Source organism: Lonchura striata, chromosome 4 (assembly GCF_046129695.1).
Source record: "Lonchura striata isolate bLonStr1 chromosome 4, bLonStr1.mat, whole genome shotgun sequence".
NCBI classification, from domain to species: Eukaryota; Metazoa; Chordata; class Aves; order Passeriformes; family Estrildidae; genus Lonchura; species Lonchura striata.
The window spans coordinates 31,949,620-31,962,038 of NC_134606.1; the positions used below are offsets into that span (position 1 = coordinate 31,949,620).

The 12,419-nt window shown below is 38.7% G+C and overlaps 1 protein-coding gene across 2 annotated transcripts; it reads left to right on the plus strand.

Moving 5' to 3' along the window:
- Window positions 1-1,193: 1,193 nt before the first annotated feature.
- Window positions 1,194-12,370, plus strand: CENPU (centromere protein U). 2 transcript variants are annotated; one of them, XM_021543255.1, is made up of 12 exons: window positions 1,199-1,295; window positions 1,394-1,462; window positions 2,780-2,897; window positions 4,273-4,402; window positions 4,710-4,800; window positions 5,887-5,959; window positions 6,967-7,084; window positions 7,453-7,531; window positions 8,570-8,617; window positions 9,942-10,003; window positions 11,202-11,358; window positions 12,034-12,370. In XM_021543255.1, exons 2-12 carry the CDS (start codon window positions 1,412-1,414, stop codon window positions 12,169-12,171), a joined length of 1,065 nt encoding a protein of 354 aa, XP_021398930.1. In that variant the 5' UTR covers window positions 1,199-1,295; window positions 1,394-1,411; the 3' UTR covers window positions 12,172-12,370. The 2 variants fall into 2 exon arrangements, with proteins under 2 accessions (XP_077639017.1, XP_021398930.1); XM_077782891.1 differs by having other exon boundaries at window positions 1,194-1,462.
- Window positions 12,371-12,419: the final 49 nt, after the last annotated feature.

Here is a 12,419-nt window from a genome sequence, read left to right on the forward strand (position 1 = left end):
GAGAGATTTCAGGGATGGAGTTACCAGATCAAGGGAGAGGAAGCACCACCATCTGGACACTATTTGAAGCTCCATGTGAATATAGATGTCAGTGCAAGATGCTAAGCCAACTTCTGATTCTACTCACTGCAGAGTTTCTCCTCTTAAGTAATTTTGCATGTTCCTTTATACATTTCTTCCATAGGTGAAGGAAACCTAAACCAAATTGGTCACTTACTCAGTAACATACTGAAATCTGTGTGTATGCTGCTTGGAAAGGCAGGGAAGTGTCACCACACGGCTCCTACTGGAGATAGCTGAGAGATGGATGAGAACTGGATCCAGGGTGTACATTCTTAACAACATTCTATTGAAGAAACCTTTCGGGAAAGCCATCTATTGCTACAGAAACAAATTTGTACTGTATTATTTGTGGCTCATGGGGCTAGGTGCTATAGCCAGCAAAATAGAAGTCTAAAGAGAACTTACCACCTCTTAAGCCTGAAGTGTCTATTTCAGTTTTGTAGTTTATTTGTCTAAAGCCTAAGGGCTGTGTGTGGGTGTCAGTGTCACTCACCACCGCCAGTGATTAAAGAGGTTGTGGCAGTCCCTCCAAATGACGAAGCTTGACAAATTGCTGTCTCCTCTTAACAACTGCCAGAGAGGGAATTTTAAGTTGTCAAGCTAAAGCTTACTTTTTTTTCTTTCTATTTTTTTTTTTTTTTGGGTGCTGCTTAAATTAATTTCTTAACTGTTTGTGACCATAGCTTTTGCTTTATCTTTGCAGAAGCAGTCTCTTTCGCTTGCTTTTCCAGAGGCACAGCGTCAGTTTAGGGAAAGGGAGAGGGCAAAAAACCGGGAAGTTCTTGTGGTTTGTTTTTTGTATTTAACCAGAGTCATTATCAGAAAACTACGGAGGAGCGTGCTGGCGGGGTGCACTCCCGGGAGCGCCGCAGGGCTCGGCGGAGCGGTGGAGGAGCGTGCTGGCGGGGTGCACTCCCGGGAGCACCGCAGGGCCCCGCGGAGCGGTGGAGGAGCGTGCTGGCGGGGTGCACTCCCGGGAGCGCCGCAGGGCCCCGCGGAGCGGTGGAGGAGCGTGCTGGCGGGGTGCACTCCCGGGAGCGCCGCAGGGCTCGGCGCGGCGCCGTCCGGCGGCGCTGTCCCGGGTCCCGTTCCGGCCGGCGGCTCCGCCCGCCCCTGCCCTTCCTTCCGGCCGGCGGCGCGCGCGGTCCGAAGGCGGCGGGCGGCTCGCTGAGGGCCGGGCCGGCGGAGCGCGGTTTTACCGCTTCCAAGCGAGCTGAGCATCACAGCCTGAAGTGATTTCCCGTTCTCTCCCAAGCACTGACATAGGGAAAGCTGGGTTGTATCGGGGACGGTTTTTAACTAGCTTCATCCTCGGTTTTGTATTCCGCAGCATATTGTGAACAGCGAAATGTCCTCAAAGAAGAAAATAAAGAAGAACCATACCAGCTACAAGCTAGAGGCAAGTTTCGCTACGTAGGGCAGAACTCCAACAGCCGGTGCTGTGGTGTTACAGTGCTGGGAGGAGTGGTCTGTCGGGCTGGGCACTGGGGAGGGAGACCTCATGGTGCTGCCAGCTTCCTGACCAAGGGGCTGCAGGGGCAGACACGATCTCTTCGCTCTGGGACCACTGAGGGGAACATGGGCGGCGGCCTCCAAGGTTGAGGCGGGATATTAGAACTTCTTCTGATTGTTGGCGTGGTTGGGCACTGGACCAGGCTCCCCAGGGAAGTGGTCACAGCAGCGAGCCTGACAGAATTAAGGACTGTTTGGACTCTTAGGCACGGGAGTAAGAGTGTGACTCTTGGGGTATCCTGTGCAGGGTCTTGTGGGTCTCTTCCAGTGCAGGATATTCTGTGATTCCGTGTTACTGTGCAGTCAGGGCATTTTCTCTAGAGGCGGATGCACAGGGGTAATGCAGGGCTTGCTTTGCGCTGGGAAGTGCTGTGTAGTCCCTGCTGGGGCAGGTTTAAGGTGTTGATGTGGAGTTTTCTTTTTTCCTTTTAGGAGTAACACAAAATGGACCATTCACTTTCAAACAGGCAAAAGATAAAAAAACAATCTCACAAAAGAAAATTTATAGAGATTTATTTATTATTGGTACTATAATAGAAATGCTGGGGCACTGCTAAGCACTGGTAAAATAAAAAAGCTCCGGAGGTTGGTCTTTTCTGGTTATAATTCACCCTACAGGTATACACAGAAATTAGAGAGGAAAGTCACTCATGCATTTTGTGAATGGCTCACAAGTGTTTCCACAACTGTTTCATAAACTACCCTTCATAAACTTACCCTTCTGCTTTACAGAAGTGTCTCTGTAATCCTTGATTTATAAATTCCACTTTTTTAGTAAGAAGCTACTTTGTAGCCTTTTAGTTTCTTAAGCTGAAAGTAATTAAATTGGACAAAGGTGGAAATTTATGTGATATAGAGATGAAAGAACAAATAATTTAATGCCTGAAAAGGAAAAAAACTACAGATCATAGAAACTAGGTATTATGAGTGTTATAAGACTTCTAAACTTATACACTTTTTATGAAATAAGACAAACTTGCAGTGGAATACAGTATCAAATAGCAGTACATAAACATTTTATACCATCACTTCTTTTAGGGGAAAAACCCCATAGCCTGAGACAAAAATATGCTTCAAATCCTTATGTCATAGCTTAGGAGTCAGTATGGTCCTAGCCAAATGCTCTTGAAATTTATTGTCGCATTTAATCTGTTGTACATTCAAAGAGCTGGGTAAACTGGCTGTTAATTTCATACCCATCCAGGACAACAAAGCTGGCTCCAATCTTCAGTGGAAATCACTTCCGCTTGAGGAACCAGATGTTTCAAGGATATTGAAGGTAGCAGAAAGAAATCAACTTGAGGAGCTGGATGATTCTTTCGGTTAGTATTATCTTGAATGCCATTTAATGTATGATTTTCACAAACCAACCACATGGACAAAATACTTGAGGTTCTTACTTAGGAAAAGGTTTTGGTTCTTTGCAAGAGAACGTAATGGAGAGGAGAGACAGATGAGATTTTGTGTTATTTTCTGTAATTTAGTAAGTAACAGGAATAATGCTGTAGTATATGCAAATAAAAGCCAATGGAAAAATACAGGCTATTCCACCTTTATAGTCTGTATGGTAGAATTTCACACATCATAACATTGCACTGTGTAAGAACTTACAGTTAAAAACCAAAGTTCAGTATCTTAACTTATTATTTATTAAATGACACAAATTATGAATTGGCATTTTTACTATTTTAAGAGTATTAATGGTAGCGGACTCGGACATTTGCAGGGGTGTTTTTCTGCCACTTTCAGATGTTACTTAAAAAAAAATATAAGCAAAAAAACCATATATTTTTTGGTGAAGGATTACAATTACTTCCATGCTTTATATTGGAATTGTGTAATGAGGCCTCAATACACAGGAAGAGAATTTAGATGACATAAATGCACCTCTGTGTAGAGTCCTCTGTTGTATCTGTTTTTTGGGTTTTTTGTTTTTTGTTTTTTTTTTTTTAAACCAGTGTGTAATTAGAAGCTGTATAGAAAATGTTAACAGCTATTTCTCAACTGTAATAGTTATTATTCTGAGAAAACTACGGAAATATAACTGTGGCTTAGGAACAGCATTGACAATGAGCTATATAAACAATATAGCAAAAGGGTTGTTTGTACAGCAAGGCTGTAAAAAGGAAAGTGCTTTTCCTTTTCTGTGGTATGTGTTTAGACTGTAAAAAAGGATGCCCACTGACACAAAAATAAATTAACACAAAAGTTTTGTTTCAGTGTGCTTGAAAAGGAAATTTATACTGTGGAAGGCATGCTAAAACCTACATTTTTCACATTTACAAATATTCTGTAGCAGCAGTGATTGCCTTCTCATAATATCCACTAAAGCAGCTTAAAATCTATATTAAAAAAAAGAAAGTAGTTGTTTGAATGTGTAGAAGGTTTACGTATGCCATAGCAAAGAGAGACTTGGAATAAACTGTACCAAGTATTTTGCTTGCTCTATGCCATGTGTACATGCTGAGCTACCTTTGGTTTGGGTTCATAAAGAAATAGCAAGTGGATGGCTACAGAAGCTATGAAACCTTTCACTATATATTTTCCATAATCCTCAAATAATACTTGTAACAAGAACTTCCTTTTTATTAGTTAGCAAACCAAAAATATTCTAACTAAATGCTTAATGGCTGGCAGTGCTCTTCACCATAAAAGATGGGAGCAGTGCTCATACAGTTTATTTTTTGTTCTTTATAGATCACCCTTTGCACAGTACTGCTGTGGATGCTTATGGAGAGGAACATTCACAAAACGAGGCACTCAGTCATGTTTCAGCACCACAAGGGCAAAATACAGACAGACGGTCTGGTGGAAAAAAAAAAAACTTGTGAGCATTCAACTTAATCTTTAGATTTTAAGATTTAAAGGGGAAAGTGTTCTACTTAAATTATACGTAACACAGAAAATTATCTTTTCAATATTTTAATTATAATTTTATTAGTATATTTCACATATGTTAAATCAAATTTGGTTTAAATCCAAATTTGTCTTGCTATTTAATTCAAGCAAGAACTTTAATAGTACTTGTATGAGACATAGCTGTACAAAATGCTTCCCAAAACACAAGGTTTTATATCTGTGGTTGAAGATCATCCTTCCTCAGAGGTCAGTAGTATATGTTTTTCTTTTCCCAGTAAAAAACCACGTCACTCAAAGCCCTCCAATGGTGATGTTCAGAAATTCAACACAGCTGGTGCTGAAGAGGAACCCCTTAAGGAGACTGTGGTATTGAAAAAGTTTCATGATTAGTATCAGTCAATTTAATTTTAGTTTACTTAATGCCATGCCTGCATTAGAGGGTGGGGAGAGAGAAAGACCTTCCATTTGTTTCTCAGTACTTAATTGTATCCAAAATATCAGTCCTCAGAGTATTCCAGTGAGGTGGCCAAGTGAAATGCTTAAAGCTACAAGTCATCGCGTCAACAAGGAATCAAACAGCCAGGTGTTCCTGGATCCTGCAGCCTATTCTCTTGTTCATTTGGGAGCATATTCTTTTCTTTTTCAGTTATCTTCTTTGTATCTAGAATATATGTTCTTGAGGAATGGCATACTAGATGGAATATGAATCCTTTGTACTTGTTTGATATTGAAGCAAAATGGGTTTATGGGGAAAATAATATTGATAAAATTAATTTTGAATATGTGTTAGAATTAAATGCCATTCAGTTTTGAATGAGTGTTTTTGAACACTCCACAATTAGTGTAAAATGCTTTTGGCCCACTTAGCTGCCAAACATACAGCAGGAATCAACTGTCTTCAGGCTCAAGAAAGTAACCTATGATAAAAGAAGCTGTGCAGTAGTTGGAACAAGGGTTTTTTATGTATTGAAATTTATTGAAATTGTACACTCAGTACAAAGTGTTAGTCTTTCATCAGAAGGCTAGATGCATGCAGCACTTTTGTACAAGTGCTCTTGTGGTGTCAAAAGTAGTTGAAGTAGAGAGAGGATTGGGACAGAATGTGGGTGAAAAGGAAGGTGAGCAGGCACTGTTGGCCAGAGTGGCTGCCACTCTGCAATCAGTAATCCTGGTCAATGACTGTGCTGAACCAAGGGTCCTTTAGCTCCTTAGATATCTCCAGCCCTGCTGCCTGGCCAGTGGCTGACAGATCAGTGGCCAGCGTGGTCAGGCACCCACTGTCCCGCAGCAGGTGACCACTGAGCTGGGACTGGTGGAACAGGCCAAAGGAAATGTTGCTGATGCTTCAGTCAGGAAATGCTTTCTGCATTCTGCCTAATTGTCATCTCTCAGGAGTTTAGATGAGTAAACCTGGGGTTTATTCTGGAAATTAATGTGCTTTTCATGTCACAGAAAACTCTGAATACTACTCAATTCAAGGCAAAAAAGAAGCAGTCTTCAGATGAGAGCACATCAGATTATTCTGGTAAAGTACACTTTTTGGAACTCCCATATAGCTTTTCTTCATTAAAGATTTAAATTTCTCAATGGTTTTCATTTCTGGAATGTAGCAACACAGTGCTTCTAGAAATGGGAAGTGTTAATTTCAGTTTTGGTATAGACCCCTGTTTGATCCCCATCATTGGCATCCCTAGACTTGCCCGTTCCTCTCCTGAAGGGTAAAGCATAGATGTGCATTGTAACTCTAAGTCAGCCTGGTTTCCTTTGTGGGGAAGCCTGGAGCTATGGCTGTGAAGCTGTAGGAGGTGTCAGTACATTCCTTGGTCTGGAAGCCTGGAGCAGCAGCTGTGGGGCAGAACTTGGAGTGCCTGTGACTGCAGCACAGGCACAGCTGTTGGTGTAAAGACCTTTGTGACAGGGAGCTCCAAGACAGTGGCATTTTTCAGTAGGAAGAAACTGTCCCTTATGTCATCTTGCTTCCTTTGAACAGAACTCCATGATGTTTTAGTACTGGATTTACACCAGGGAGTGTGTGAAGAAACATGTTTTCACTTTTTGTGGAATTGGTTTATGATGCTGTTGTAAAGTTTAAAGAAATGTATTTGTGTATAGTGGGTTTTTGAAACATATATGGTATTAATAAATTAATGTATATAAATATAAAAGCTCATGATTCTTTGAGTAATGCAAGGTGAAAATTTAGGCTAATGGTTTTTTAACACAAAAAACCAAGTCTACAGTACACTATGTAGTTTATTACCTATTACTGATGTGTTCCTGGGCTTGTCTGATTCAATAAAAATAAGAATTAAGTTACATATAATTTATCATCAGTTCTAAGGTGTTCCCAGGTAAATCTATCAAAGTTACGCATGCAAAGACAGATGAAATAGAATATTCTTCTTCTCAAATTTAATGTTAAAATACTCATAACTTTTAGATGGTTGCTTTGATGATGGGAACAAGAGATTTCTAGTGTTTTACTGCATGTACCAGAATTGTGCAATGTTTATGTTCATTCTGTTCTTCCAGTGGATAGCCCACATTCTGTACAGATTTGGTGTCCCAAAGATCTGAAGAGATCTCCTAGAGATATTACAGAACTGGATATTCTTCTGGCTGAAGTTGAGAAGATAGCAGAAAATTACAGGTACATATTCTGCTTTTCCATGACTGGATAATCAAAGTTTTAAAAAGAAATATCTGTGCTTTTGCTAATGGGCTCTCCTTTAGGGAATCAGTATTGCATGGTTACATTCTGATGTTAATGATTATTAAGTATTTGTGATACAAATGTTTCTTAACATGGTCTCCAGGGATTTCATATTTTTCCAAACAATAACAACACATCTCAGCTGGTATTTTTCAAGGTAGAAATGAAGCTATTGCTAGTATATGAAAGAACTGCAGTTGTGTAGCTGCTTAACTTTGGACTTTATTTGTTACTCAAAGGAGGGGTTTTGAATGAGATTTCCCCTTTACTAAACCAAATATGTTTTGTCCCTCTGACTTCTCCAGACAAAGCATAGAATCAGACATTTGCAGAAAGGCTATCAGTGACTTTTCTTCTGCTTTCAAGGATCAAATCACTGATCTTGTAAGTACACCAGAGATAAAATCAGTTTTGTGGTCAGAATACTGATGAGTTTATATTGCCCTTTACACATTCATTTTACAAGCTGCAAAAGTTTCCAGTCTCTTGTTAGTATAAGTAATGTGAAAAGACAATTTGTTGTGTGCAGGTTGTGGTTGGCTGCCTCTGTGCATGCTTTCACAAGAATTGCCTCTAGACACAACACGGGTCATGCAAGTACTTTGCCAAATTGTCACCTTTTGAGAATAGGGAAGCATCCATTAATCCTGAAATGCTGGCCATATTTAAATCATTATGTAGTAAAACTGGTGAGCTGCATAATTTAAATGAGCATACAGCTATGTCAAACACTGTTTTCAAAGCTCATCGACTAGAGTTTTAAAAGGTGGATTTAATTTTTCTGCTGTCTCAGTGACTTCTTAGTAAGGCCTCTAATGTATTCCAGGGTAAATCATCCTTTTAAACATTTTGAACATAACTGTAAGTGTAAGACATTAAAGAACCATCTGGATACAATCCGGTGCCATGTGCTCTAGGATGACCCTGCTTGAGCAGGCAGGTTGGACCAGAAGACCCACTGTGGTCCCTTCCAACCTGAGCCATCCTGTGATTTATTGGCTGGAAAGATTAAGGTGATTATGATGAGTAAAATGAACTCAGGACTTTGCAGGAGTTGTGCCAAGTGCAATGGCTAAGTACTAAAGCTACAGTTCTGAGTGATTCATTAGAAGTAACAAGTGTTGGAATTGCCAGATTTATACATCTATATAAAGATACTGAAAAATTAAGGTAGGTAGTATTATAGGAATTGGTACAAGGAGTATTATTTGCACTAACTCCTTTTGTGCAACAGTTTTCTTCTGGCATGAGGAGAGAGGAAAGAATCAATACACAACCAGTGATGTCCCTTTGAACCAGGGTTGTTTTTTCAAAAATAAAAACCCAGCTTTTTATATTATTCCAAAGTAATTCTTGCAACCATGTTTTTAAGAGGATAGTGATGAACTCAACTTGTCAACCTCTAATTCTTCTTCTCTGTAGATAGCAGGAGTCCAGGAATTAAAGAATATGAAGAAAAAAAATGCTAAGGTAAATACATATCTATCACTAGATTGTAGAGCATACAGTTGTGGGCATTGAAATGTCAAGAACTTGACTAGAAGAGACAGAATAATTTACAGAAAGGTGTACTGTAGTCAGAATCAACTGCACAGAGGTTAGGGAACCACACAAAGTTTTTTGGAAAAGATCTGAGTAAATGTTGTGGATTGCAAACTCCAGATGTATACTGCTATATTGTGTAAAAAGAATGAATGCACATTAGGATGGGTAAGATCTATGCATGTCAGTTACTCTTGACTTTTTGGTTTGTTTTTTTTTTTAAAGAGTGAGGCCTCTGGAGAGCCAGTTAAATAATGAGCTAACCTTAAAGAAACATAAATGAATATAAAATCTAGGAGAGCAGCAAAGATAGCAACCTTTGAGGATGGAATGGGATTGCTTAATTTAAAGAAGGGAAGATTCAGGCAGCTGCATTCCCTAAATAGATGCAGTTTTTGTTCAGAGGAAAACAGTTCCTCTCTTCATTTATAGCAAGTAGGAATTTGCTGACTATGCAATGGGAATGTTGACAGAAGGAGGCACTAGTGTAAGGGCAGAAAAACATTGCAGTGGTTTCATCAGGAAGAGGTGAATGCCCTACAGAAGAGAGATTTAAGAGCAGCTTAGGCACTGTCTGGATTTCTGCACAAATTAACATCTTCTGCAAAATTTTCAGTGGTGAAATAGCTTTAACAAATAGTCAACATAAAGCTTATCCTGGGAAGTAGCAATTAATATGCTAAGGTCTTGTTGACTTGGGGTGATATAGTAAACTGCTCTGCATGTAAAATGAAAGTCTTAATACACACCTAGCATTGACAGCCACTCCGATTTATCCTTAGTCTGCTTCTTAGACATTTGGTTAAAATTAAGTTTTTAGTTGCTATATTTAAATTTATGATAAATTTTGGGTGGTTTTTTTTTAATTGTATGTTGTATAAAAGAAAGCTTTTTTGGCTATGGCAATCATCCGGAACATACATTTGTATTAATTTTCATTTTTAAACCTAAAATCTCCTAGAGTTCATAAGGTTTAAAATTTAAAAGTCACAAACTCCTTTTGTATGCTTGCAAATCCAATGTCTCTTAAGAAAAAATTTGGGTGGAGATTAGAGTTTGACATTTTAAACAGCTTTAAATTGTTTAAAATACAGATGTAACATATGGCAGTTTATCAGGTCTGGTATCTTAGAATCTTCCACAATGACAACCAGCGTAACACCTCAGAAAAGTAAAAGGCAATGAAATTTGAGTTGTTTGCCTTTGAAATTTTAGGAACTGCTTTACAGACTTTTCTCACTGTTTGTTTCAGGCAATAACAAACATCAAAAAGAAAAGCCAGCAACTGATGCAAGTCAGAGAAGAGCTAATTGGGTGTGTTTCTAATGATGCACAGTAATATCCTGAAGAAGTTAAAGAGTCCGGTATTTTGTAACTCAGAAGGGAATGTAATTTTTTTTCATTTGCTTGTTTTATTTTGATGAAATTACCACTCTTCCTTTTTTGTTTTTACAAAAGCTCGTGATAACCTCTCCTTTACATATTTCAGTTGTCTAGACAGTGATTCTTGCAAGTTCTCTTAGCTAACTAGATACTAGGAGGGTATTTCACAACATATGGTCATTGGAAGAACACCAGTGTTAGGATATGAATTGCAATGGTGCTGGATCATAAATTACAAAGGTAATGCAGAAGACTTCTTCGGTTTTGAGGTGGGAGATTGTATTTCACCTCTGCATGTGGGCAGGGGTTGCTCTGAGTACATGGCTTATTTCCTTCTCATGTGGCCACACAATTCCCCTTCTCTAACTTGGCATTAATCTAAAATGTCATTTAGATACACGACACAGGAATTATGTGGTTGGAGGAACCATTAGACTACCCCAAATCCCTTGGGTTGGTAGTGACAAGCTTTATACTGAAGCTGCATTTAACATACCCTGTAACTTACCCTGTAAGGTAACACTGTAGGGAACCATGGGCTTGGATCCACTAAAACAGGGTAAAAACCTTTTCTCTATGGCCATGAGAGGTGTTTTTCTATGTAGTACTATGGACAAACTTTTCTCAGAGAACTATTTGAAACCCCTGGAAACTGTCTTCACATTTTTATGTGTTGTGTTTTAATCCTTTGATCATTTTTTCCTGCAACCCTGTTGTATGAAAATCACTGTTGTTGCTCAGTTTTTGGAGTGCTACTTTAATGGATCAAGCACTCCAGTTTATTTAGCAGAGGTGTAGGTAGTTTGTAGATTCTGAACAACTGAGCTTTGCAGGCAGGGGTGTGCAGAAGCAGAACACTTTGTATTTAAGAAACTACACTTCAAAAACCTAAATGCTTAAGAAAGAGTGGCTACATTGCCAGACTCGAGAGAGGTTTGGGTATTTTTGGTGGATTTGGACTCATACCCTTGTTTTAAGTACTCTGCTTGCTCTACCTAAGCACTATTCCATAGTAACCTATGTTTTGTATTTCTAACCAACCTTGTAAGAATTCCTTCAGAGGAAATAGGGTCATAGTTATTCATGCAATAAATATGCAGATGTAAGCATAAAAGTCTTGGTCTTTCAGAGCTGAACCACAACTGACACAACTACAAAGAGAATATGCTGAGTTACAGGAAAGGAAATCTTCCTTGAGGCAAACAGTTGAATTAATTACTGATTTAAAGGAGCTACAGCAAGACTGTTTGGATTATAGAGAAGAAAACCCAAAAGAAAAAGTGGTAGTAAGTACATATTCTGCATGTGTTTCAGTTTTCTAAGTGTTTTTATTTTAATTTATGAAATTTATTTATTAACATTCTTAAGTAGAAGTCTTTTGTTAATTGTCTTTGTGGAAGCAGCTTGAAAATCACTGCTGAACTTTGCTATAGTTTGTTCTTTTGGTCTTTCACTTGTTCTTTTGGTATTAGAAGCGAAAGTATTTCAGAGAAGATTCTGCTGCCTTGCTCTCTGTATCCAGAATTCAAAAGAAATAGAAATGAAACTGTTGTCCTTAGTTGTAACTTTTTTACAGAAATTGAAGATTAACAGTGGGACAGAAGTAATTCTTTTTTTGCGTTGTTATTGTTCAAAAGCAGAAAAAGCTCTGGCACTTCCATGTAAGATATTTAATGCTGAGAACAGTGCTGGTATGTCATGACCAGAGTCACTTCTCATGTAGCTTTAGAACCCATTCCTGTTGTACCAAGGACCTGGTGTGGCATTTTCTGTGGACAAGGCTTACACACCTGCCATTTGTAAGGGAAATCCTCACATTTCAGAAGACACTCTAATTTTGGATGTTGTTAACTCTTAAAGGTCATGTTGCTCCACTTTAGAGGAAAAATAAATACTGATATATAAGTTATATTTTCAAAAGTTAAAAATGCTGCCTTGTAATTTTATCTTCTTATCAACAGTATGGAACTTTCAGCCTCCCTGCTCTTCTGGTGGAATCTCGGAGAATTCTAGGAGCAGAAAGGCACTTAGAGAATATCAATATGAAACTGGAAGGGGCTCTGGCTTTACAAAAACAGCAGAAATCAAAGAAAAATTAAGTGTCTTTTTAAGACTTTCAGACATTTAGTAGTCACAGTTATTAGAATTGTCAGTGCTTAAAGCTTGTTTAATCATTGTTACTCTATTTTGTTTCAGTGTTTAAAAGAAGTCAGCAACTTAGAGATTGTATCTTTTTATAGTCCAATATCAAAGAAATGAAATAGTGATCACAGTTAATAAAACTTTTCTGTACTCTGAGCAATGTTGGGTGTTAATCTTATCCTATTAGAGTAATCTTGAAAGGGAT

What these genes read in the sequence shown, in the direction of transcription:
- CENPU (XM_077782891.1), top strand. Translation starts at nt 1,412, where the DNA reads ATGTCCTCAAAGAAGAAAATAAAGAAGAACCATACCAGCTACAAGCTA. An exon ending in ATACCAGCTACAAGCTAGAG is followed by an intron (nt 1,463 to 2,779) that starts GCAAGTTTCGCT and finishes ATACCCATCCAG; the next exon opens with GACAACAAAGCTGGCTCCAA. An exon ending in GAGCACATCAGATTATTCTG is followed by an intron (nt 5,960 to 6,966) that starts GTAAAGTACACT and finishes CTGTTCTTCCAG; the next exon opens with TGGATAGCCCACATTCTGTA.